The 26056-nt window shown below is 33.8% G+C and overlaps 1 protein-coding gene across 4 annotated transcripts; it reads left to right on the top strand.

The window, feature by feature from the left end:
• Positions 1 to 10636: 10636 nt before the first annotated feature.
• Positions 10637 to 23126, top strand: LOC119640365 (peroxisomal acyl-coenzyme A oxidase 3). 4 transcript variants are annotated; one of them, XM_038038334.1, is made up of 6 exons: positions 10637 to 10665; positions 18118 to 18282; positions 18339 to 19262; positions 19324 to 19449; positions 21678 to 22020; positions 22083 to 23126. In XM_038038334.1, exons 2-6 carry the CDS (start codon positions 18148 to 18150, stop codon positions 22631 to 22633), a joined length of 2079 nt encoding a protein of 692 aa, XP_037894262.1. In that variant the 5' UTR covers positions 10637 to 10665; positions 18118 to 18147; the 3' UTR covers positions 22634 to 23126. The 4 variants fall into 4 exon arrangements, with proteins under 4 accessions (XP_037894262.1, XP_037894260.1, XP_037894261.1 ...); XM_038038332.1 differs by lacking the exon at positions 10637 to 10665 and adding an exon at positions 10697 to 10993; XM_038038333.1 differs by lacking the exon at positions 10637 to 10665 and adding an exon at positions 10697 to 11179.
• Positions 23127 to 26056: the final 2930 nt, after the last annotated feature.

Below are 26056 nucleotides of genomic sequence, written 5' to 3'. Positions count from 1 at the left end.
TAAAGCGTTTGAATAACACCTTGAACGGTTAGCGCTGCGCAATATGATATGCTAGGCGTACCTTCGATAACCTTCTTCGATAATTTCATAAATAGGTCTTTTTTTTTTAATGGGTAGCGTGAAAATGTGCAAAACTCTTGCGCTTGACCTTTCTTCATTGTATCAACGGCATACTTGTTCGATTCGGTCGATTTCAATACGGTGCTTTTAATCGAGTGAATTTTCTTTTTGGCTATTCGTACCGAAGTGTCAAAACCATCCGTTTCGTAAATGCCTTCTAGATAATTTTGCGATTTCATTTCCAAAGTTTCTTTGTACACAACCACGCGTGGTTTTAGTATAATGAGATATGGGGTGAAGGAGGACGGGCTTTTGTAATTAGTATATCAATGGGTGTTTCATAAGCAATGCGTGGTAAAGGTTGAAAAAATCCAGGCACGCGTGCAAAATGTGGCGGTAGGGGTGGCGCCGTTGGACCGTCCATACGTTATATCTATAAGTTTGTTATTCCAATGCATTAGCGTGGCGCTATCCTTAATAGTGAAAACATTCGATCTTCCACTGCTGGCGTCTTGATCGTGATTACCACCGGCCTCTTTATAAACTATATCTTGAAGCTCAATATTCTTGTGTCGTGGTTGAGATCTTTTGTGACAGTTATGATAGGCACTTGCATAGGTTCTTGCTTTTGTTCAGGTTCAGGCTCTGGCTTAGGAGTTAAAACGGGTGCCGACATGGCTTTAATATTCTTACTGTTGTTAACGCGCTGATGAAATTCCACTTCCCCTAAGTTCACTTTCCTTAGTCTTCTGAATACCTTCTTTCTTGACTTTTTTAGACGAAGATTCTTCAGCAGAGTCCTTGCTTTTTTCAGTTACAATAGTTTTTTGAGTTATTGTGGATGAATGCGAAGTTGTTTCTAATGATTTAGCTTTTATTTTACCTTCAGTTTTTTGTCCCTGCTGGACTTTAGCTTTTGGGTTGGAGTTTGCCTGCTGAGGTGGACTTGCAGCTCTCTTCGATTTGTTGGAAATTTCTTTGTAACCGCCAACAGATTCGTCTTTTTTCTGAGGAGGATCAACTTCTGCAGGTTTATTAAGGGTACCTTCAGCACACTGCTGTACACTAGCCGCTACAGTTTCTTTTGTAATTGTTTTCAAAGACCCTGTTTGTTTTGGAGCTACTTGCGAAATTTTATTTGGCTCAGGATCTTTTTGTTTTGCGACCTTACTACCTTCTAATGGCTCACTGGGGCCTGCGTGAGTTTCTGTCGTTCTTTTAGCCGGTGTAATTTGTTCTGAAATTTTACTAGCCGATTTTTCGGCTATTTTTCCTGCTTAACAGGTGCCTCCTGCTCTTCAATGCCTTGTGGAACAGTGATAACCGAAGTCCTCTGGTATTCCCGCGAAATAAATTAAATTTTTCTTAGACAAAACGGATTCGATTACTTACAAAACAAATTAAATCCCAATGTGCTATTGTTCCGATGTTACTAGCACAGATTTCCATTTTTTATGTATTAACTCGGTTAAAATTTTTTATAAAATGCATTTTTTTAATAAAATTTATTGTTTTGTATTAATTTCATTAAAACTTTAAAAAAAATGATTCAATTCAAAAATTATGCGATAGGATATCGTTCATTAATTGTACATATTTTCATTTCAGTTAGCCAGCGACAGGCACAAATGCAATGTACCTCTTTAACAGGAAGATAATTGACACGGGCAGTCTTTTCGGAACTCTTTGAACGGTATTTCAAACTCTCTTACAGTAAATAACATCTGTGCTCCATATTGAAGGACAAGCAAAGCGTCTATTAAGTCAACAAAAGAAAAATTGATTTTGTAAAAAGTAGCGTGGTCCCTTGATATACACGATATGTTATGTTACCTATAAGTGCAAGTGTTCTCTTACTTGACAAAAATGAACTGTTTTATAGTTGAACAACTGAACACAAAAAAATACACCAATCCATCTTAAACTAACGCAGGGAATTGGAAGGTCAACAGACGTGGGTGGTGGAGGATCGTTTTGTATGGCTTTAAACGAGGAAGATTTGGTGTACACTTGGGGCTACGGTATTCTTGGCTTTGGTCCTCTTGCAGAGCAATCTTCTAAGCCCCAGCGCTTGTTGCCACCATTGTTTGGGCGCAATGACTTTAGTAATAAAACTCACGTGGTGTCAATTGGTTGCGGTGTTTTCCATATGGGCACGATAAACTCTGATGGTGATTTGTTTATGTAAAAATCGTTTTGATCATTTAGGCTTAGGACATAAAAAAGACCAATTTTTCCCTTTTAAGAACGCCATCAACGGCAAAGTAACTAAAGTAGCCTACGGAGTAGATCACACTCCAGCTATTTCTATCTAGTAAACAGTTTATTTTGGATCAATCCGTATGGTTCATTTTAGAAAACCAAAATAGTGTTTCAGTAATATTCTTACGAATTTTGGAATTTTCTACAATATGTTAAAATTAAATACGAGGTATTACCGGTAGGTTAACTTAAACATTGTTTTTGGCAAATAATTGCTTCTTTCTTTTTTGACCCAAAACTTAATAATTTCATTCAAGAAATTTGTGTTTAATAAACGATTAAATTTCACGGTTTTCCGCACCACCCTTGGGGTACCGTGATAGACGCGTTGCCAATTGTTTTAAATGGCTGGCTCCCCTTTAGGTCTACACCATTATAGATCTAATTAAAAATTGCAATAATTTTTACAATAAAAGTAATATATAATAATAAACAATAATACATAGTCATACGTAATAACACAAGCTCCGCTAATATATACATACATGATGATACATAATATACATATAAAATTCATTAAAATAAATATCTGAATACGTAAGAGGCACCGCTGTGCCGGAGTGCTGACATCTGCAAAACAAGAATGTTGTGATTAATAAATTTTATATACAAAGATGACCACACTCACCATTTGGCCTATGGAAGTATCGCATCTGCTGAAGCTATAAGTGGAGGCGTATGCTTGCTTTTCAAACTAAAATGAAATAGAAGTAAGTAGATAAATTATAAATAAGAATAAGTAAGGATAAATGCAAACTTACCTTTGGTATGCAGCTTATCTCACATTACGGTGAGGCGATGGGCGAACAGTTGGACTTCATTTTGCGGGCGAACTTCTTTAATCTAAATATAAAAATTTGAATGTAAGGTACAAATAAGTGATTTATAAATATATTTATACATTGTTTCAATTACCTTTACTTTGCTGTATTTAAAGCACGACTTCTACCTGCACTTCTTCGTGTGATGGACGTTTTGTATTCTGAAATAGAAGGAAAATTAATAATTTATAAATATTTTTATACACTGTTTCAATTACCTTCATTTTGCTGTATTTACAGCAAGACTTCTCCTTTGAAATGATGATACACTTATTACAGTTTCTTGGACCCAGCTTTTGCCAATCAGTAACAAATGTATCATGAAGCCTAGGAGATTAGTGCGGTGGATACTGTCGCTACAGCAGGATTCTGACGCCTTGAAGAAGGCAAGCTGCGCCACTATCGTCGCCTGGACGCGCCTGCCGATGTTGGGCTCGATTATGTGGATAGTCCATGATGGTCATGTGTATACTCAAAGCTTTTAAAAAGACTTCAGCCACTTCGCATTTCGGAAATTCCAGTTGGAGATACCCGTAGGCCAAGATTACGTCGTGTTCCGCATCATTGGCGGCAAGTTCTCCGCCAATTTCAGAGCATGCCTCTTCTTTCTTTATGGCTAGGTCCTCGAGGCATGATTGACATCTTAGCTGCTATTCCTTAGCCCGTGAGCAGCTTGAAGTGTTCAACCTCGTTCATTGTCGCTTGGCAGTTGCGCTGAATGGCGCCCCATTCAGGCCATATGGCAGAAACTCTTCCACGGCCTGGGCTAGTATCGTGTAATTGAGTTTTTCAATGCGCTCATAATCGTACTTAGTTCTGCCGTTTCACTAGGCGGGTAACCAGCTTTAGTATGTCTTCCGCCTGTCTGGTTCGTTTTTTTTTAGTTGGTGACATTTTGCAAAAAAACCTCTCTAAGAAGTCTTGGCTTACCTTGTAGGCGTGGACAACTATGCCAGGATAAGCATCCAGCAGTCCATTCATTACTCCTATGAAGTTGTCCATGGTTTCTATCATTGCGTCAGCTATAAAATCCGCCTGGAAGTTATCCATTAAATATTTTTTAACTTCCGCTAGTACCGCTTTCTGCCCCTCCCATTTGGCGCTGGTTATCTTTCTACTGTGAAAAATTGGGTGAATTTGATTAGAGTTGCGATGATTCTGTATGTTCGCAATTCTTTTTCGTCTTTAATGACTTTTCGTCTCACAACGAGTTTTAACGCTGCTGCCGTTGCGGGGGTTAATAATTGCACAATTTCTTTGAACGATCGAGCTGAGGTAATTAAATGCGCTCTTTCTCCATTTTTGCCTTGGTGACGATAGTGAAGTGAAATATTTTGTTGTGTTCTAGTTTATATCGAAACCCATCCAGATGATATATATAATCGAACATTCGTGGGATTACATATATGCTACCATCAGCTTGTTTCCTTTTATACTTTCCATTTACGGACTTTGCCAGTGTATTTATATTTTGTGGGCTTCTATCACAGACTACTACTTTCACGTCTAGTCCGATTTCCTCTACGACAGTTAGGCATTTGTCCAGTTCGTTTGGATCTCCGTTATAGTTGGTTATGGAAAGGCTGCTTAAAAGCTGTTAGCAGGCTACGTACACCGAAGATGAGGATTGTTCGGTATTCTTCCGCCTTCGTAACTTTTATCAATTCGATGTAGCCGCAACCATATAGGATATCCTCGGTCCGAGAATATCTTGTTTCGACATTTGTGAACTTTTTTGTATTTTTTATCTCCGCTAATGTTAACTTGTAATATATATGTTTAATTGATCAAAATAGAGAACCACCTAAAACTAAAGTAATTTGGATAATAACTTTGAAAATGGAAATAAATCGCGTTTATTGCTTGTTCTTCATTCATTGTAAAATAATGTATATTTAAAACGCAAACTCATGGTAAATTCAAATTTTATTTATCATCTTACCAATAACGCAAATTATCGTCACTTTTTGATCCACTTTCTTATGACACTTGTCTATCTTTCAACTTTACATAAGAGGGACAAATTCTTAAAATTTGTTCAAATGTTAAATCTAAAGTGACTAATAATTAATTTCGATTAGCTGGCTTTGATTAATAATTTTGAAGACATTTGTTGTACGAACAATAATTGTAATTACGTGAATGGTGATTGCTTGAAACCCATTGTTTCCGACATATGGAAAAGTAAAACTTACATAGAGGAATTTTTATATTATGCCATATAAAGAAATATACATTCGCTAATAATACGAATTTATATGATGTAGATTAATAATTTTTCTAGTATAGATATAGTGTAATACATTTTATCCAAGGGGTCAATATCCCACGCTAGAATGGCATGACATCAGTGTTGAGATGGGCATATGTCGACTAATTGGTGCAGGCATAAGTGAGTCATTATGACCTGAAGAGTCTACACGGATTATCTACGTAACACGGCACCGGATACCCCGTACCGGAGAATATTACGTACAATTATAAGTTCCTTGAGCTGACAAGAACTTTCTCTCACTCCCGAATGCCTGTTAATAAAATGGAAATTATAGTTTCGCTTGATTTATTCTATCCTATTCATAACAACTTAACAACCCGTTTTTAAACAGAAGCAAATTTCATATTCCTTAAGAGCCACTTATCAAATTGAATTTGATCAATAGGAGTACTGATGACTTCCCATTGTCTTTTTTGAAAGAAACTATAACTCACATACCGAATCCGAAGTATGTTGAGGACTATGTTCAACAAACTACTAATAACCTAATTTCACGTTTACTTTCGAAGCCACCAACCGATGAATGAGCGTTTAAAATCTTTCTTTGAAATTTTCTTATTTAGAGTAATAAAGGGGGTTTGTCTAGGTTAAATAGGTTAAATATATATACGTATATATATACTTTTAGTGGAGTTACTTACAACGTTTAAAAATGAATTCCTTCCCGATTGCTATAAACGATTTTCATAAATGTGCATCAAACACCACTCTTTTCTCTGACTTCTTACTGTCTTTTTACCTAAAGCTATACTTTTTTTTCTTTTGGATTTATTTCGTATCTATGGATTTAATAAAAAAAATTAAAAAGAAATTAATTCGCTATTGTTAAAGCTTCTTCCTTCTTCTATCTGTTCGTATGTAGATATATATTTACTTATGTAATCGTTTCGCCGAATTTGGTTGATCATAAAACATGGCGAATATAACGTTATTAATTTGGCGGCGTATACAATTTTTGCTGTTTGCCGCCAATCACGCAAATTAATCAATTATGAAATACAAAACTAAATCAAACTGTCAGTTTCCATTTCTAACTTCAGCACAATTTGTTCACCTTCGTTATATTCTTTCATATCGACGACATACAACAACGTGGATTATCTAGAAATGTCTAGAATCTATTGTTCTAGAATTGTATGCAAAAGAAACTAAGGGTCAAAATCGAAACCTGGATCACCTTTAGTAACTTCAACAAACATCCATTTGTAGGAAAACCTTACACATCTCATAAGGTAAGTGTATACAAGGAATACAAAATTGCTAAGGACACACCACCGAGATTTCCAGAAAAACTATGCGAATCTCAGATGGGTCTCCTTTTAAAAATATTTTCCAAAAAATCTCACTACTTTTTGCATGAATTTCGTTTAATTTCTTGATTGAAACATTGTGAATAATGATCTTAATGATCGTACTACATCAACTTTAATTAGAATTTTTATATATGATAATTTTATTTGCAAAAAAATTTTTAAAATAAAAAATTCAATAAAAATGATTCTATAATGCATCTAAATAACTACTTTTTTTTGGCTTATTTACTACATTAATTTACATCTCTCGCGATGTATTGTTCATACGGCGGCATACAACAACAATTTTTATTTTATTTTAAGTTTTTCTTTGCCGCTTGTTGGAACAGAGAGCCGAACTTGTTGGAACAGAGAGGCGAGAGAAGTGTTGCCGCCGTACTTGTATATACTTGTACATATTACAGTAAGTTACTACATATGCATATAAGTTACAGTAAGTTACTACATATGTATGTAACAGTAAGTTACTGTTACGCAGAACAACTTTGACGATTAGGAGGAAAAACGTTTTGATCAAATTATATATATTTATTATTTACCGATGAAATTATCAAATTGAACAAAAGGAAGAAAGGGAAGAGTTCCAAAGGTAGAAAGGCGAAAAATAGATGAAACAAGACCACAAATTAATGGAAAATCGAAATGAATAGTTCAATGCGTTTTATACATTTCTCGCATTTAATAAATATAAAATCAAACATTGAATTTCTAATTTGTTTCCTCCTATTGATCATGAATTTGTTAACAACTTGTGTGAATTTGATCACAGCTTAAAGTAAGCGTCTATATTTGGTCCATAGGAGGGGGCGGTAGCTGGATGTATGTACAGCAAAACGGTGGATAGATTATCTGCAATAAGCGTAACTCTATGGAGCCTTCAGGACGTCGTTTCTACTTGTAACTCCAAAGCATAAACAACCTTTTATTAAAGTTATGTTTACTGAAGCTAGATATTGTGTTGTGAATATATTTTCTTACTTGCTTTTTTCTTTTTTTTTTGATTTAAAATATTTATTAATAAGGAATCGAATTATTTATTAAGTATTTAAATCAAAATGCATCTTTATTATAGTTTTAACACAAGGATTTTATTTTACGAACAAAATTTTTAATAAAGAAAACTAAATTATAGTAATACGATTGTAACAAAACAAAAGAATACATATAAAAAATTATTGTGTTTGTTTTTTTTCTAATGATAACTGCATTTAATATTTATGATATATAAAGTATTGTAAAATTTCTTTTTAATAAAAATGCAGTTTTTGCATTGGACTTAAGGAAACCTAAATTTGGGCTCTAAAAGTCTTCGCTCTCTTTGATGAATGCTTGGAAAGGCAGATTATTCAAGCTTACCCGCCAACAAACGCTAGATACAATATTCATATACAAAGATTCATTCTTAAAGATAATTTTTTTGTGATTAACTTAAACTCTAAAGGGATTAAAATTTAATTATCTTTATTTAACAAATAAATAAGAAAAATATTCATTGCTCTATGCTTCTAAAGAACTTTTATTAAGTCAAGCTTAACTCTTATACACAATTCGTGCGTGAAAGCAATTTTTCTATTTTCATGGTCTGTATTTGTTTACAATTGAGAATAATTGAAAAAGTCAGTCTGTATTTGTAAACAACCGTCTGTTCCATTGAAAAAACGACTATGAATATGGCCACATCTGAGAGTAAGCGTCTGTATTTTTTTACAATTGAGAATAATTCAAAAATTCAGCTGTTTAACTGGCTGTTGTTATTCTTGTTGGAATTAGAATTTTTCGTGTGCAATTTTTCGACTTTTTTGCCTTTTTCTTTTCGTTTCTTCCTTCTTTCAAGATTTTCAATATTTTATTTCAAGGATAATGTTAAAAAGCCTCAAAAGAAGATGCTTATCGTTTGCTGAGAGAAACTAAATTTATGGAGGGCAAAAAGGAGAAGGAGTGGTATTGGGAGAAGATACAAGAGACCTTACGCAAAATTGGCCTTAAAAAGACTATTATACAATGGAAAAAGGTAGGTTGTTGCTGAAACGGAATATTTGGATTGGTCTCTTTTGGGTCCGAGTCTACTATTTCCTAATCAATATTTTAATTGCGTAGTTCCAGAAATATAGTTACTCTGGTTCACCCTAATTTGGGTTACTCAGGACTTAATGCCTTACTGCCTGCGCGATCTACCTGACATTAGCATGTTGAAAATCGTTTTATATTTACTTTTCTGTTTGGAAATTTGTGCTCATTCACATACAGACTTATTTACCATAACTTAAATCAAGCATTGCGGTCAATCAAGGCACTAGTACGAATACGAACAGCCGTAAGTGGTATTTCTTCAGCTGGGACAAAAACACATTACTCGTTTCCAACGCCGACAATTTAACCTCTGTGGATAATAAAACTTTGGACGATGGAAGTAGAAAAAATGCTACTGTCGTAGCTTCAAACAATAGCTACGGACAAGAAGCAGCTTTAGAGGCGGATGAACCTAACTCAAACGTTCCGCAAATAAATGCACAGAGCCCTCCCACTGCCAAACTTGCAGTAGGGCAGGAAACATTGCAGTTTATATATACATTCTACTTAAATGTAAGAACATTAGGATAGGCGGGAAACTTCTCTGCAGGTACTGTTTATGGATCGAACAAAATCAAGACCAAGTAAACAAAAAAAATAAATAATGAAATAAAGAAATAAACAAATAAAATAAATTAGAATGAGTTGTGAAACACAATCATAAATTTTGTATAATTCTGTCAATATTTTTTATATATATAAATGCCAAGGAGTGTTTCATATTCATCTTGTTTCTATCGCACTACCTATTTTCAGCTTTTAACCGGCGTTTTGCGCTCTCAATTTACTCACGGTTTTAACATTATACTCTTATTTGTATGCACTTATCCAGATGTACGAGCGCATTCACGTCTGCATGGATTAATAATTAATTAATAATTCCATAAGTAGAAACATAAGGTATAAATCATATTCTGCCTAAAAAATAAGAAATCTTATACGAAAATATAGATTTATTAAAAAAAATAAAGTTACGTTAGAAATTAAACATCCTATATATCCTCCAATAATGCAAAGAAATAAAGTTATCGACTTTGGGCGCTAAACACAATTTGCGTGTTTGCGCGACTAAGTAAACTTTTTAAGAGTGTGTCGTGTGGTCGATGAATTTTACGCGGGTATTTTAACTGAATGAGAAGCAAAGCGAACAATCACAAATGTAAAGAGTTTTCCAAATCTTATTTAATTTGTCTTTTTGAACAACTAACACTCTAAATACTATTTTAAATACTCTTTAAAACATGTACATATATATATATATATATATTCCAAACATGCTAGTAACAGCTACTATGCCTATGATCGCAGCTTTCCTCTGTAACCTTGTAATAGACCACAAACGTTAGCTGCCAAATTCTCCTATTCTAACATTTTTTTTCTTTTTCTTTCTTTTCTAATTTTTGACAACTTTACGATTGTGTTGTTCTTTATCAACTGCCAATTGGAGAAGATTTTCAAAAACTCTTTGAGAGTAATTAAATGAGCGAGTCTGAAATCCTGCTCAATTCACAAGCATCTGAGAGTAATTAAATGATTCTGCCGGCTATTATATATCTTCAGATATTTGTACATAGCCGTCTCTGTACACGTAAGAGAGTGTTTGGCAGTAGACTATGCGGTATTGAAACAGTATCGTTTGGGTGTTCTGCTGTTACTTGCTCAACAGTCAGAATTTAGTAGAAACAGTAGAAGCAGATATATCTTAGAAGTTAAAAGTTGCGAGATATTTTTGAAAGCGGAACAAAAGCATTGATTGTGAAATCAATAATCAAGTGTTAATAATTTTGTTTTATTAATTTCGATTTTCTTCTTTTTTTTGAATATGATAAAAAGCAAACACCAACACACAAAAAAATATGTTTAAGTAATTTGACGCCCATTTTAAGTAAAAAAGAAATTAATTAAAATCAATTTTTTATCTAAGTTGAATGTGTGGAGTACATAAGATGGAATTTTTTTTTATTAATTTTGTATCAACCATAAGTGGAAATATTTAAGTATATACATACAAATACATCTTTTAAATAGTTAGTTACCTAATATTTATTCGTGTACGTGTTCTACCATAAAGTGTATCCATAAACTTAGTCGTTCGTATTCTATCGTGACCATTAACAGCCGTGCAACTACAGTGTGTTGTAGTCTTTTTTGTCGGCAGACCCTCCACTATACGCCGGTACATATACACAAAAGTGAGTGAGTCGCAAGCATGTGTGTATACCTATATGCTGTTATATCAGATGTACAAAAGACTTAATGTGCACAAGTGACGTAGTCTGACTTGTTACTTTGTCATATAATTTTATAAACATAAATCCAAGTAATATATTGTATATACAAAATTGCATCTTAGCTGTGTATATGAGTATACGCGAAATGTACGTGTGTGAACGTGTAATTTTCCATTTCATCATCATTTAAAAATTTCGTATTTATTTTTATGCACATGTGGAAAAGTTCGCGTTTCAGTTGATTGGAAATTCTAAAATAGTCCATCTCCGTTCAACATACCAAAAAAAAAAAGAAAAGAAATTCTAAAATTTGGGCGAACATAATTAAATAAATCTCATTGAAAATTCTAAAACGTAGGAAACTTTGAGATAACAGCAGCCAGTTGCCCGCAGCTGGTAATGCTAAATATTATTATTGTTATTACAATTCATTTATCATAACGAAACAAATTCTCGGGTTCGAGTAAGATTAGAATTAGCGGCTAAGACTATCGGTCCTATTTTTAAGATTGATTAGATTAGTCTAGTTAGTTTAATAGAGTTGAAGAGATTACGAGGTAAGTTGGCGTGTTGCAATCGTACGATCAAGACAGACTCTTGTAAATGATCTGATATTAACTTTCTTGACGTTGCTTAGATACGATGGAGGAACAAAATTAGCATTAAAATTAGAATAGATTAAAACAGAGCCCAGCACTATCGACTTATTTCGTCAATTTTTTAAAATTTTTTCTTTCAATAGATCTTCTAATCTTTCCTTTTTCGTATCTTTTTCATCTTACGGCTCGATACTCGCAAAGTTGTAATCTTATGTCACCAAGTGCTAACGGTTTTCCTTAGTGGATGGAATGGTTGATGAACAACTGAAATTTCGTAGATTTCGAATAGTCAGGCAGGCTATCTACGATGACAATTGTTTTGGGTTTGCTTTCGCGAGCAAGGGTCGTGGCTATTTAGCTTCGGTTGGATATGTTAAAGCGCTTTCCTATAAGATGTAATTAACTCGAGCTTTCTATTCCTTGAAAAGAGAAAATAATAATAGTTGCACTTATTCGCTCTGTTTTTCATATGACATGGTATAATATATCACATATATACATACTTTGTTCATTTTTAGTGCGTCAGTTGACCGAAAGATTTTTTGTCTATGGAGATTACGACTTCTTAAAAGACTCGGAGCCCTGTCTCAATCAAGAATACGACTGTTTCGTAGATTCACAAGCTGAAACGCGGTATACGACCATTCTTTTAAGCGATTTAAAAAAGATGTCTAAAAGGTTGTAATTTCTAAACATACTACCTTTTTGCCAAAAGTTTTAATAGTCTAAGATATTATATATTCATTGCCTCAACTGTTAAGTCATCAACACACAATTCAGCTTCATTCGCTAGGATCACTGTTTCACTAATGCTCGTTACTTTATTGCGTGCGAAATTTATGATGAGCCATGGTACATTCTTTTGTATTATATTATATGACCGTTGTGATTTTTTATTATATTATATTTATTATATTTATTATAGGTTGGTGGAAAAGTTTTGTTGTATTTTGTTATCCATAGGTAATTTTCCTTGTTAGGTCAAGCTAAGCGAATAAAATGTGTCATATAGAGTTTCATTATTTAGCGTGTCTCCCGCATATATAAGAGGCCTGCTTTCAATATCCTTTATCAGTTTCTTGCGCAGGGCACAGTGTGTGCAGTGGATAAAGGGTAATTAAGACATTGCATTTGGTATGAGTTCCACAAAGGAAACAACACATTGGCTGGCAGGTGAAGTTGTAACTATTCGGCCCAGGGCGATCTACCATTTTCAGAAGAAGGCTGACCTGGGAGGCAATGGCAATTAACGATCCATGGTGGAGGGTAACCCGTATCTAGCCAGTTTGCAATGCAGAGCGAGTCGACGCCTGATGACAGCTGAAGAAGACATCATACTAAAAATTGAAGATTTTATTGGAAACGTTTTACGTAAAGTTTGGCAGAACTTTCCTTCCAACCTAATAGTATGTAGCAGCGCATTACTTGTGCACTATATCGTGCGATTACTTCTTATCCCGACCGCTGCGAGTACTACATATGACATCAGTTAATAATTTCTGGTACCGGCACATAGACGCCACTTCTAGCTCATGTTATATAAAAGAGTCAAAAGTTCGAATGTTACGCTTTTTAATAGAAAAATATACTTGAAAAGAATTCTGGCAACTCTTCTCCTTTGAAAACAGGAACTTGTCAGCGATCTTTTGGTTTTAAACGAGATCGTGCGGATGCAAATGATGTTTAACGCAGTGAACAGAAAACATTAAAAAATCCGTAAAAGTATACTCGATAATTAATTAGAGACTTTGCAAGAGATCGGTGACATCGTGAACATATGGAAAGGCTGAGTATTTACTATTTTGCATAAAAATTTGACAAGAGAAAGCTGTTGTGAGTATCGCATCTACTCTCCATGAAAAAAAAATTCTTATTACAAGTCAATGGCTACAATTGCCGAATTGGATGAATTGACCGCCTTTGATAATATGGTGATAACAGGACCTACATACAAATTATGAGTAGTTTTTCGAGCTTTACCTTTGGGGAAACATATATAAGAATTAAAAATACTGGTGGTTTAAATTCAGTTATTCCTACAAAAATTTGAAAAAATAGTGGAAAACGCTATAGTGGGATACGGATCACCATTAAATACCTCACATCATTCTACGTACAGATATTCATATGATGACTTTTCAAAATAAAATGTTATAAGGAAAGTAGTCGAAGAAGTGGTCCAATTCCGACAATTTTCAAAGCCGTTCGTCCTTGGTTTAAAACATGTCGGTGTAAAAATTGCGACTTGGTTGAGCACAAAAAAAGAAGGCGGACAGACAAGCTTAGATCGATTCAGAAAGTGATTATGAATAAAAGATGGATCTAACATAAACTTAGTATACTCTTGCAACGTACGCGCTGTAGAGTATAAAAATAATAATTGTCTTTAGAGAACAGCTAAGGCTTTATCACCCTCCAAGCTTAATCGTAAAATAGAACTAATTAATTTCCTAAACAACAAGTGTTTCCAAGGTGTGCATTAACGTATTTCCGTGCATTAAACCTTTAATTATATTATATGTGTCCATATGCATAATTAAACTTTACATATACATCTTTCGTCCCAGTGGATAAGTAAACGGAGAGAATTAGATTATGGGTGTAATCACGGTAAGGTGGTGCTAGTGTAGAGAGCTAATGGAAGACACATAAAACACAAAACACGTTAATAAACATCATGTTTGTCACCGAATTTTGATCAATCCAAATACCATGTTAACTCTTTGATTTGATTGCTACCTTGTTTGATATTCTTCATGTAAAGCTTGATTCAAAAGAGCGTTTGTTGCCGGTAACGTCAAGTGTTAGTTGATCACAGATTTCTGATCCTATTAAACACAGAATCTTGTCTTCCATGGTTTTGCAGTCGATATCGCTTGGAGTTATCCATGATCTTTTACGTCAAGTGTAATCAGTTTGTTCAAAGTATATCAAATTTTTATCGCCAGCTACAATTCGTTGAACAAATTACTGCCTTTTGCTTTCGGAAAAGTTTTTCTGTTTTTTCGTTCTGTTTTTTTTATTCTGAATATTTCTGAATCTTGCCTGTGTCTTTTATCAAGACAGCTTCTTTTGTCGCTTGTCATGTTTAATTGATGCGCGAGTTGTTGTTATGCTTAAGCGTCTCATCTAACCATGCTTGCAATTTGCCAGCCTCAAACTCTTTCGACAAGGTCTTTCATGTTCTTCGCTTCCCACATCAAAATGTCCAATTATAAATTTTTTATATCACTTAAAGCGTTGTGGTTTACAAAAAGCATGCCCACCGTAGACTTTAAGAGTTTCAAGTAAGCAGATATCCGTAGGAAAACGACGCTAGTGGTATGCGGCTTGACAGCTATGGCTGTCGGTGAGCAAATTCGGGTTTTATATTGACATAGCTGGTCAGTTTTAATTTTAATGATAAATATTTAAAAAAATGAATAGAATTCCTAATGGCCTAAGTCTTTCGAATGTCTTTGTTCTTAACGAATATGTCATTACTCTGGCAATGCTATAATCTTTTCGCTACAGCGGATTTCTCATTTGTGGTTTTAATGCCATAGATGAATTTCGGCGTATTTCGCAATTACCTTGGCTAGGGCGCAAGTTAAAACCTTACATATTTGGCGAAAACGATTGATAACTACTCTGCACCATTCCACAAACGAGATCTCCAAAGTAACATTTTAAATAGGGAACTGCTATAAAAACGAGCTGATTTAGTCACTTTCAACAAAATCTTCCAATCAAAAGAAAATTGAAAAATTGAAAATAATTTGCTCAGCGTATAGGTTGAATGCATAAATACATGAACAGAAATCAGACGGACAAATGGACAAACAAACTTAAGTCTATTCAGGAAATATTATTATTATTATTATTTTAGACTAATGAAATAAATTCTTAGACTAAAAAAAGGACATTGAGCACTAGCAGCACAGGCCATCGGCTCTAATATAAATAAATGTACATTAGATAATGAGCTTAGTAGTATTAATAAAGTAATATATTGAATTTATATTCGGTTCTGAAGCTGATTTTAGAATTGTCCAAAAAGCCCGTTCCAAATTAGCTGCATCTGAGAGTAATTCAAAGAGCCCCTCCCAAATTGGCTGCATTTGAGAGTAATTCAAAAAGTCCGTCCGAATTTGTTTACAATTGAGAATAATTGACAAAGTTAGTCTGTATTTGGCAACATCTAAGAGCAATTGAAAAATGGTAAAATTGAATAAATGTTAATTTAATTAAAAATCATTTACAAAATAAAATAAAACTAACATTCGATTTGTGCTTTTTCTTAGTATGAAATGATATTTAGACACAAATTGCAGCACATTAGCTAACAATTTCATCTATCTTTCCAGGATGAAAGGGCAAATCTACCGAACTTTCTTTCTAGGCCGCGGTTATAAAAAAATGTAGACAAAATAGATAAAGGGTTTCAATGACAAAGCGCAGAAAAAGAAACCGTTTTACATTATAGGGCAAAAAAAATATATTATATAAATATAACCCCAAAGAGCATACATAGACATATTCCTGCCAATATATATCTATCTAAATATATATAAATATATAAAATACATCAAACCAAACGGGTCGCAAGTTACGCCAGTGATAATCAATTGCATAAGTGCACTAGTAGCCAAATAAAGGAATATTTTTTTGATAATTTCCTTGCTTTTTTTGAGGTATTGAACGTTATAATAGTTTGTAAAAGTTTTAGGTGGTGCGTCAAATATACGCAAATTTCCGTCGCAACTGACTGCCGCCTCTAAATTTATAAGTTCAACAAATTTCTCTTCGTCCAGTCTATGTTTGCTCGCTTGGTCCTTTTACGGTCTTTTGCACGGGCACTGCAATCCAAGTTCCTTTTTCCCTTATATCTAAGCAAACCTAGAACAAAAAGTAACAACAAAATATACGCAAACAAAATGTTACTATGATTGTTGTAAACTTACCTTTGTTTTACTTATTTCTTATGACTTTGTTGTTATTGCTCCTGTACTTTTTCGAAATGATTATCAAATGAGAAAACCCACACATAATCCAGTTTAAATGACTTTTAAGTCACGTCTCGGAGATAAAAGCTACTTAACTAAATTGTACATAATCAACATCCCTAGGACATATAGGCTACAAATCTATTGGCTTAGTCCATCTCTACTCAACAAACTAAAAAAATAATAATAATAATAATAATCAATATCCCTACTTTAAAGATGCATTAAACAATACTTGATTGAATTTTTAGTTATGCAAACCCTATTGTGAATGGTTTCTTCTCAGAAAATCAATCAAGATATCGATTTTGCTTAAAATTTCTGCAAATAAAAGAGGTAAAAGTGAAAAAAAAATTAGAAAAGCGGAAAGAAATGTTAAGAGAGGAAAATTTGGCAGCTAACTTTTGTGGTCTATTACAAGCTTACAGAGGAAAGTTGCGGTCATAGGCATAGTAGCTGTTACTAGCAAGTTTGGAATATATATATATATATATATATATATATACATATTCGATCTACATGTTTTAAAGAGTATTTAAAATAGTATTTAGAGTGTTAGTTATTCAAAAAGACAAATAAATAAGATTTGGAAAACACTTTACATTTGGGTATGTTCGCTTTGCTTTTCATTCAGTTAAAACACCCGCCTACAATTAAAAGGTTTGCATAGCATTACTTGTAAGATCTGTTATGCAACTATTCACTTCAAAAGATAATGAGGATAACAGGAAAGAAGGAAAACGAAAGAAAGTTGAGCGCTCACGCAAGAGGATATTAATGCAGAAGCGTTACTTTGCTTAATAGTAATTTAACAATGAACACAAAAATGTTGAGCGTGCATGCATTGCTTAGCATTGTTGTAACTTCATAACAATATTTCTGCTTTTATTTACTTATTTAGAAATGAGAAAGGGATAGAAGGAGAGTAGTTGCAAGCACGTGTACACAGAATTTGTACATTATCAACGATTGCATGAGAAAAATTTACTCTCTTTAGAAATGACGATACAGTTCTTAATAACTGCCGGTTATGTAATTGTTGGTGGTTCATTAAATACACATGAGTCTAATTGAAGCTGCGTTAAAAAAATTTTTTATAGTATTTTTACTGTTAACTAGCACTTGACGTGCATTTTTCATTATCGTCGCATATTGGTTTATTGATAGTGATCAATAAGTAAATATCGGAAATCTTAATGGAACCCACATCATAAATGTTACTTTGTTTTATTGTATTTTAAATGTTTTTATGGTTTTGTTAGTAGACCGAAAACGATTTACAAATAAAGTTGTATGGCTTCTTAGGTTATAAAGGTAGTAAACACACATATGCTCCCAAATATATGAAGCTGATTAAGTATTGATATGCAAATACTATATATGCTTAAAAGCTTATGCACTTATACGTAAATCAAATTAAGGTCATCGCCGTCGTCTTGAAAAGAAAAAGTTGAAGTTAAATAACTTCAACTTTTTCATACGTTATTGAATCTTTGAACAGTTAACGACTAGTACAACAAGATTATAAGCAATGGCGCAAAATGTGGACACTTCCTTTATACCTGATCTTCCTAAAGGACCACTATGTGCATATCGTAAACGCGCAAATTTCGATTGGAAACATTTAAGACTTATTTTTGAAAACGAGCAATCATTACGGATTAAGGTAAGTGATTGCTTTATACGAAAGTTTTCTTCATTTTTTCAAGTTTTCATTTGCAGTATAAAGTTTGGAAAATCTTGGAGCATGACCCCTTATTCTCTCAGCCCATTTCTACTTTACCCACCGACGAACAAAAACGCATTTGTGCTATGCAGACCAATCGTATGAAACAATTGGATTTAGTTCCTAAAGAAATTGAAGAGAAATCATTTTGCGAGAAAACCAAATATTTAATGAGCATTAACGAGGCATTGCATGTGTACTGCCCCAGCTTGTCGGTGAAAATCGCTTTAGGCGTGGGTTTATTTAATAACGCCATTCGTGCCATGGGTACAGAACGTCATAAGAAGTATTATGAAGCGGCTTGGCATCGCGAAATTGTCACCTGCTTAGCGATAACCGAAGTATCTCACGGCAGCAACACAAAAAGTATACGCACCACGGCCACTTATGATCCCACTACCCAAGAATTTGTTATAAATACACCCGATTTTGAGGCCGCAAAGTGCTGGGTGGGAAATTTAGGTAAAAGTGCCACTGTGGCAATGACTTTCGCCAACCTTCACACTCCGGACGGCGTAAATCAAGGTTTGCACGGTTTCCTAATACCTATACGAGATCCGAATACGTTACAACCTTACCCCGGATTATTAGTTGGTGACATCGGTGAAAAAATCGGGTTAAATGGCATCGACAATGGTTTCGTTATTTTTAATAATTATCGCATACCTCGCGAGAATCTATTAAATCGCACTGGTGATGTTACACCAGAGGGTATTTATGAAAGTGTCTTCAGTGAACCGGGTAAAGTTTTGGGTGCCGCTTTAGAATCGTTCTCAGCAGGTCGTATTGGTATCATGCAAGAATCAGTTAATACACTTTCTAGTGCTGTAGTAATTGCAGTCCGTTACGCAGCTTTAAGAAAACAATTCGGCCCGGAACGTAATGGACCTGAAATACCTATAATAGAATATCAGTTTCATGTAGGTGTTTTTGCAAGCATTGAAATATTTAATAAAATTAATAATAAAATTTTTATCTTAGCAATGGCGAATATTTCCCTATCTAGCCGCTGCGTGCGTTTTAAAAATTGCTGTTCAGGAATTAACCAACGAATATTTAAAAATCATTGAGCGATCGCAAGGCGACTCCAACGGCTTCGAACTGCTGGTAACGTTTTGAAGTTTTTTTAATAAAAGGAAGCCTTATTAGGCATTTTTAAAAAGATAGGGAATGCTTTTGACGAATTAAGCGACTAAGAAATGATAATTTTCAAAAACCCATGCTCCATAAACGCTTCAAAGAAACGTCTTCTCCTTACCTGTTTCTTTTCAAGTTATTCGAAATAATTATTTTAATTTCTTTTGTCATTTCAATTAGATTAAGTCAGCAAGTTAATCATTACACATTACAATACCTTCAATAATTTTCGGAAATTGTCATAATTTTGTTTTCAAATACATACATATGCGATGAATTGTAAGGTGAGTGTGCACGATTAGAACCCGCAGGTATAATTTGAGAGCCATAGGTAGCGAAGATAACATAAAAGTAGGGTAGTTGGGAACTTTTTAACAGTGCGTTTTTAAAACAAAACTTTTTATTTTACTCACAAGAGTTACGAGAGTTCAATATATTAAATGAGTCGTTGGCGGAGGCTTTGTGTAAATTTTAAGAAGAGAACCAGTGGATTCACATCCAAATTCGAAACCATGGATGGAAGTAATAGGCCACAATTTCATTTTTTTCACTTGTTACACATGATTGATTCGTAATTCAATCGCCAATGTTTCGCAAGGTAATCCAAAAGTATTTTTCAAAAAGCCAAACAAGATCGCACAAAACATGCGTGCTATTGATAGACCGCTTAAACAAATCCGATCGGCGAAAAACCATTTACAGTTGAGTTGGTGTCACACAAGATCTAGCTTACTGACGTCATTGCAGCGGGAATCGCCTTATATTACATTATATGATATACGTTGTGTGGATGTGGAGAATAGTCGGGAAGTTTATAGCGTTAAAAAACAATTACTGTCATTTCACACCAAATATCATGGATCTCATTGACTGCACTTTCATGGCATAACACCGACTTTGAGCGCGCACTCCTACTGTCAGAAACTAGCAACGTTATGGACTTCCGTTTGCCTGTAAGCATACTAACCGCATCCACTAACCATAAAAATTTGCCGTTGCTTTTGCAACTTTCTCTCTTTCCCTCTTTCGAATGCTTCTCAGAATACGCCAGCGAATGGTAGTGGAGACTTTGCCACAATAGGCACAACTATAAATTCACGTATAATTGACAGCAATCTATTAAAAGAAGATTTAGTAAAGGAAACTCGTGAGCCAGCGTTGAGCGATTATGGTTTAAAAACAGATGCCAAGCGTTTAAGTGCAAAATTCAACCCATTTGAGAATAAACCTCCACACATTTGCTTACATTTTTCAATAATTGAACATGTATTTGTATAATCTAATGGCGCTGTAGAGAATATAAGCATATTGTCTAATCGCTCCTTAGAGAAAACAGCGTATATGTTCTCAATAATTGTTCTCAAGCTTCAGGACCTTGTATCTACTGAAGGAATTCCAATTCAATTTTAAGAACCTCGTTAAATAACAAGTAAAAGGCTGTAATTAGGTTAGGTTTAGCATTTATTTTTAATCTCGAGTAACGTCTGACCTTATAATTTACATATTGTAAGGTTAAGTAAGTTAAGTGAGGTAAAGTTAAGATTAAATAAGGTACGTTCTCTCGGGCAAATCTTTTCATTGCTAAATCGACAAATGACGACAGCTCATATGAAGGCGACAATTTTATATTATAAATTTGCTTTATGATGCGCAAATATTCTCCAAGTTTAGAAAGGACAATTGGCATCGAATTTTCACGTAAAAAGTTGCAAATTATATATAGTATATAATTATAAATTATATATAAGTATATAACTATATATATTATAAGTATATAATAATATTTTTTAAATTTTCGTTTCCTGGACTTCTTTAATTTTTTATTAGCGTGAGTTTGTTACGGCCATATTATGCCCACATTGAAACACCATTTTTGAGTCTTTTATATCAATTTAGCTCAAAATGTTAAGAGCAAATTGAGATAGGAAAAGCACTGCTAACTAGATTTCGCATATTTCTCTGATTATGACAACGTATACATTTTAGAATCTTTGTATCAACCATTTTACGCGCGAGAACCGGATAAACGGACGCGGCTAAACCGATTAATAATGGTAAGGAAAGTGAGTCTGTGTTGTGTATGACGGATAACAAACGTTGTATACTTTCCTTGTTCTGTTAAAGTATATATGGGTATTTACTTATGAACAGCTTTCATAAAATAACTTTGTAAAGCTTTTGGATATATTTATTTTTAGACACAAATTGTTTCCGAAATACATGCGATTATATCATCGTGTAAGCCGATGATAACGTGGACAGCACGTGATGCCATACAGGAAGCACGAGAAGCTTGTGGTGGCCATGGTTATCTTAAAGCCTCAAAATTAGGTGATTTGCGAAACGATCATGATCCCAGTTGCACATACGAGGGAGACAACAATGTGCTGGGACAACAAGCGTCTAATTGGTTGCTAAGACAATGGACAAATAATGTAGAAAGTCCAGTGGGCACAGCTAATTTCTTGGGAAATCGTAAAAAGCTATTACAACAAAAATACGAAGATATTTTAGAGAAGGACCCGATTGGATCAATGAATTGTAAGCAGACAAGATAGATGAATTTCTAGGTTTACCAGATTATCTTTAATTCTTTTCGGTAGTTATCATACGTTGCTATGAATGGTTGATGTGCTACTTGCTGGAAACCACTTCAAATCGTATAAGCCACGGTATGCAAAATGGTCTGAATCGTTTCGATGCTCGCAATAATGCTCAGGTTTATGGAGCCGGAGAAGTGTCCTTAGTATATGCGGAATATTTTTGCATGACCCGTTTTATAGAACGTTTCAAGCAACCTGATATTACCCTAGAATATTCAACAATTCTTAGATTAATATTTGAAGTGTATTCCATGTGGTGCATGGATAAACATATGACTACATACTACGTGGGTGGTTTTGCTAACAGTTCAAAATTTGCCGATTTAATTAGAATGCGTTTATTAAGTAAGTGTGGCGAACTGAAGGATATTTCTGTGTCAGTAGCCGATGCTTTAGCGCCGCCCGATTTTGCGCTGAATTCGGTGATTGGCAAGTCTGATGGTCTTTTATATGAAAATCTTCAGAATGTTTTTATGACCAATGAAGGTGCCTTTGAAAGACCCGCCTGGTGGCAAGACATTGTTATACCGAAATTTAAATCTAAATTATAATTCGCCGTGTGAAAGATCTGTTCGAATGATTCATATTTTTTGTAAGTTCTTTTCTATTGCGTCATAGTTTAATAATTCGTAGTAGAGGAAAAGTTACAACCAAAACAATAGCATAGTAATGCAAAAAATTATAATAACAATAACGAATACAATCTCAAACGGCTTTTCGTATTTACATTTGTGTATATGTGTATATATGTATAGAAACATAAGAATACTTTTTTTTTTTATTATACATATATTTATGTTTGTAGCATCTTTTTGTATATAATGTATTTACATGTACTTGTATATGCTTCTATATTAGACATATTGTTGTTGCCGTTATTTCAGGGCATTAAAATCGTATTTATGATGTTTTTATTCATGTTTATATTATCCAAAAGTGTATTCCTTTATTTTACATTTACTATATAACGTACAGAGATATTTCGCTGTTAAATATTTAAGAAGATATATATTTATGCATATGTACGTATACGTATATAAGATTAAATCTCAAAAATTGTATTTAAACACTTTTTAAGCCATTATTCGAAACTATCTAAGGCAAGTATTCTCAACTCTCAAAGAAACGGTTATTTTATCTTTGCATAAGATTTGCAACGTTGCGTAGCCCAGGGTAAGATTTTAAGCTTACGTATATCGATCGGTCAGTCAACTCACCAATTTCCCGACATTTAGCGCAGTTTGACTGAGCATTGAAATCAGACAGTCTATTATTCAGGTCAGAGCTATTCTCATTTTATTAGTACGATTCGTACATAAAATACGTAATATAGATAATGAGATTTGGAGAGAACCTTATTAGGTCTTAGATCTGCTTTTTTTTGCATGTATTTATGTTATTCTTATAATAAACGTGTATTATATAGTAGAGCAACGAAAATTATTATTTGCTTTGGCTTCCACTTTAGAAATATATTTTTTTAAATTGTGGGAAGTTTTTGTGTAAATTCGTTTTATCAAATATTTTTGTAAGAATACTATATTATGCTATGTCAAACCCCCATCACTACTCTACGACCGTCATACTTGATATTACAAACTGGGTCACTTGATGGTTATGAATGATCGAGTTCTGATTTAAGGATGCCACAAAACGTATTTAATAACTTTAGAGCTGAGATATTAATATTGACGTAGAATTTTCTATAAACATTTGACACAATCTAAGAGCTCCATACGGGAAACTGATTCATTTGATTCGTATACGACTAAAAAACTGTTTGCGACAATTGAGTTCGCTTTTTAATTTAACCAAAATTGGTTTTAATACTAATGGCGGGAAACTGTTAAGCTCATATAGCAACAAGAAAAAGAAAATTGCACCGAGGCGTGGTTGAAATCCACTCCCATTATCTTCAAGAAAAAAACAAAAAAAATGGAAGCCTCGTTATAATATTAGATGCGCCCGATTTTCCCGTTTTCGTACGTATATGTAAGATCACATATAAAAGAACGTTATGTTTATATTGCATGAGATTCTTAGGCCGATCATTTCCAAAACCAACCAGGCTGCCAGATTTTCTACCAAACCTAATGTGTTAACTGTCTTGGCGGAAAGGACGGCCACTATAGCAGAGGGACGGGGAGACGGAATTAATATAAATTTTATTGAAATTTCTCTTTTTGTTGATAAATAAAAAGTTACCTTAGCTTGTAGAAGGAAAAACGCTTAGCAAAACTGCCGAACAAAAGCATAAAACCTTTATTTCAGTTTTTCCTGAAACGGTTAGCTTGAAAACATAAACCTACGCTTCTCTACGAAACTTATTAACCCTGTAATGTCAGAAATTTTACTTACCTACATCCTTCCATAAAAAATCAACTCAGTTATGATCTTATTTTTGTTGTCACAAGTTTGAATGACAAGAAAATAAACTTTCAAAGTTCTTAAAATCGTATTCATAAAAGTAAATTGCATACCTGCCGCCAAGTGGCATGTATATGTTTATAGCTTAAAGTTATAAATATAGACTACAGGCATACGCATACGCGGTCGAACACTGATATTCGAACTTGAAATTTTGCTTAATTTACTAAACGATATATCGCAGTGAAGTAAGAGACCCTTCACTTATACAACTAAATATTTTTGAGAGATACAAAATATTGTTCATATCCTACGGAGTTAAATTGTTCTAAAATGGTTATAAGAGAAAGATGTTAAATTGACGAAAAAGCTTAAGCATTTGTTCTTTAAGATAATAATTAGATGTAATAAGAACATGCAGAATGCATAAAGCAAAACATATATTCCTCTAATACTATTCGATCCGGGATTGTTTAAAACAATTTCAATGGACAAGGCATTCGATAAAAACGATACAAAATTTATACAAGTCTTACATTTCTAACTTGGTGTCGCCTTTATCATCAGGGGGGTAAGCAAGTGTGAAAATGTAGCTCTCGCTTTTATATCAAGCTGTTTGCAAAACGGCTGGTGAAAGCTTAAGTCGTGTAACTTTAAAACAAAAATAAGTAAGAACAAGTAAGAAAGTTATATTCGGCATATCCATTTTAAAATTAATCCAATTTTAGTAAAGTATATGGGTATAAAGTCTTTTAAAGTTTTAATTTAAAACTGGGCGGCTTAAGCGAAGACTTGAAACTATATTTTTTACAACACTATTTAATAGTTTTAAGGGTTCAAAAACTATAGCAATAAAATCAGAATTCCCTAAGCAGTTGAAGTTATATATCTTAATTATTACGAAAACAAATAGTGACCTTCAGTACCTCAGATTCTTTACAACAAAAACAAGTACATATTATGGTGAGCTATCGTGTTCGTCAAATTTGATATTTTTTACCGCAGACTTGCACCAGACTTGCACCCTTTTTAGAAATCTCAAAGTGATATCGGGCGTTTATATGGTTTTGTATTGGTAATAGATGTGCCGAATGCATAAATGCCATTCATTTAGCCAAAATTTGAGCGAAATATTTTTGTAAAAACCAAATTTATTATAATGACATTTACATTTTGTAATGGAAATTAAGTGAAACTGGAATGCAGACAATTAGCAACAATATGCATTCCATATCGAAAATTTCTTAGTGAATTTTATTTATACGAAAAGATGTTCAAGTGTCTATAATGTAAACAACTATCTATCACAAGGGATCATTTTATCCGACTTGCCACTGTCGTAAAAATGAATGTAGGTAGCTGAAATTTCTTGATCGATTAAGAAATCCAATGTTAAAAAAATGATAGCGCCCGCTACAAGAAGGAAATCAAAACGACCTCGAAGAAAAAAAACGATAATTTTTGCACATTTTCGTTTATAACATTCGATCCGGCGAAGATATGTCAGGAATTATGGCACCTAAATGTTCGTCGAATCCTGCCTGCATGTTTGATCAAAAACTGGCTTCAGTTATGCTGCTGATATGTTCAAAAATTAACGATAAAAT

This window comes from Glossina fuscipes, unplaced genomic scaffold, assembly GCF_014805625.2.
Source record: "Glossina fuscipes isolate IAEA_lab_2018 unplaced genomic scaffold, Yale_Gfus_2 121, whole genome shotgun sequence".
Lineage (NCBI taxonomy): Eukaryota > Metazoa > Arthropoda > Insecta > Diptera > Glossinidae > Glossina > Glossina fuscipes.
The sequence above is the reverse complement of the archived record's forward strand: the minus strand, read 5'-3'. Positions and strand labels throughout refer to the sequence as shown.

Bases quoted from the DNA above. Each gene is read 5' to 3' on its own strand.
- LOC119640365 (XM_038038334.1), top strand. From the start codon at position 18,148: ATGGCGCAAAATGTGGACACTTCCTTTATACCTGATCTTCCTAAAGGA. The intron at 19,263-19,323 runs GTAGGTGTTTTT...TTTTTATCTTAG, and splicing joins TAATAGAATATCAGTTTCAT to CAATGGCGAATATTTCCCTA. The intron at 22,021-22,082 runs GTAAGCAGACAA...TCTTTTCGGTAG, and splicing joins CCCGATTGGATCAATGAATT to TTATCATACGTTGCTATGAA.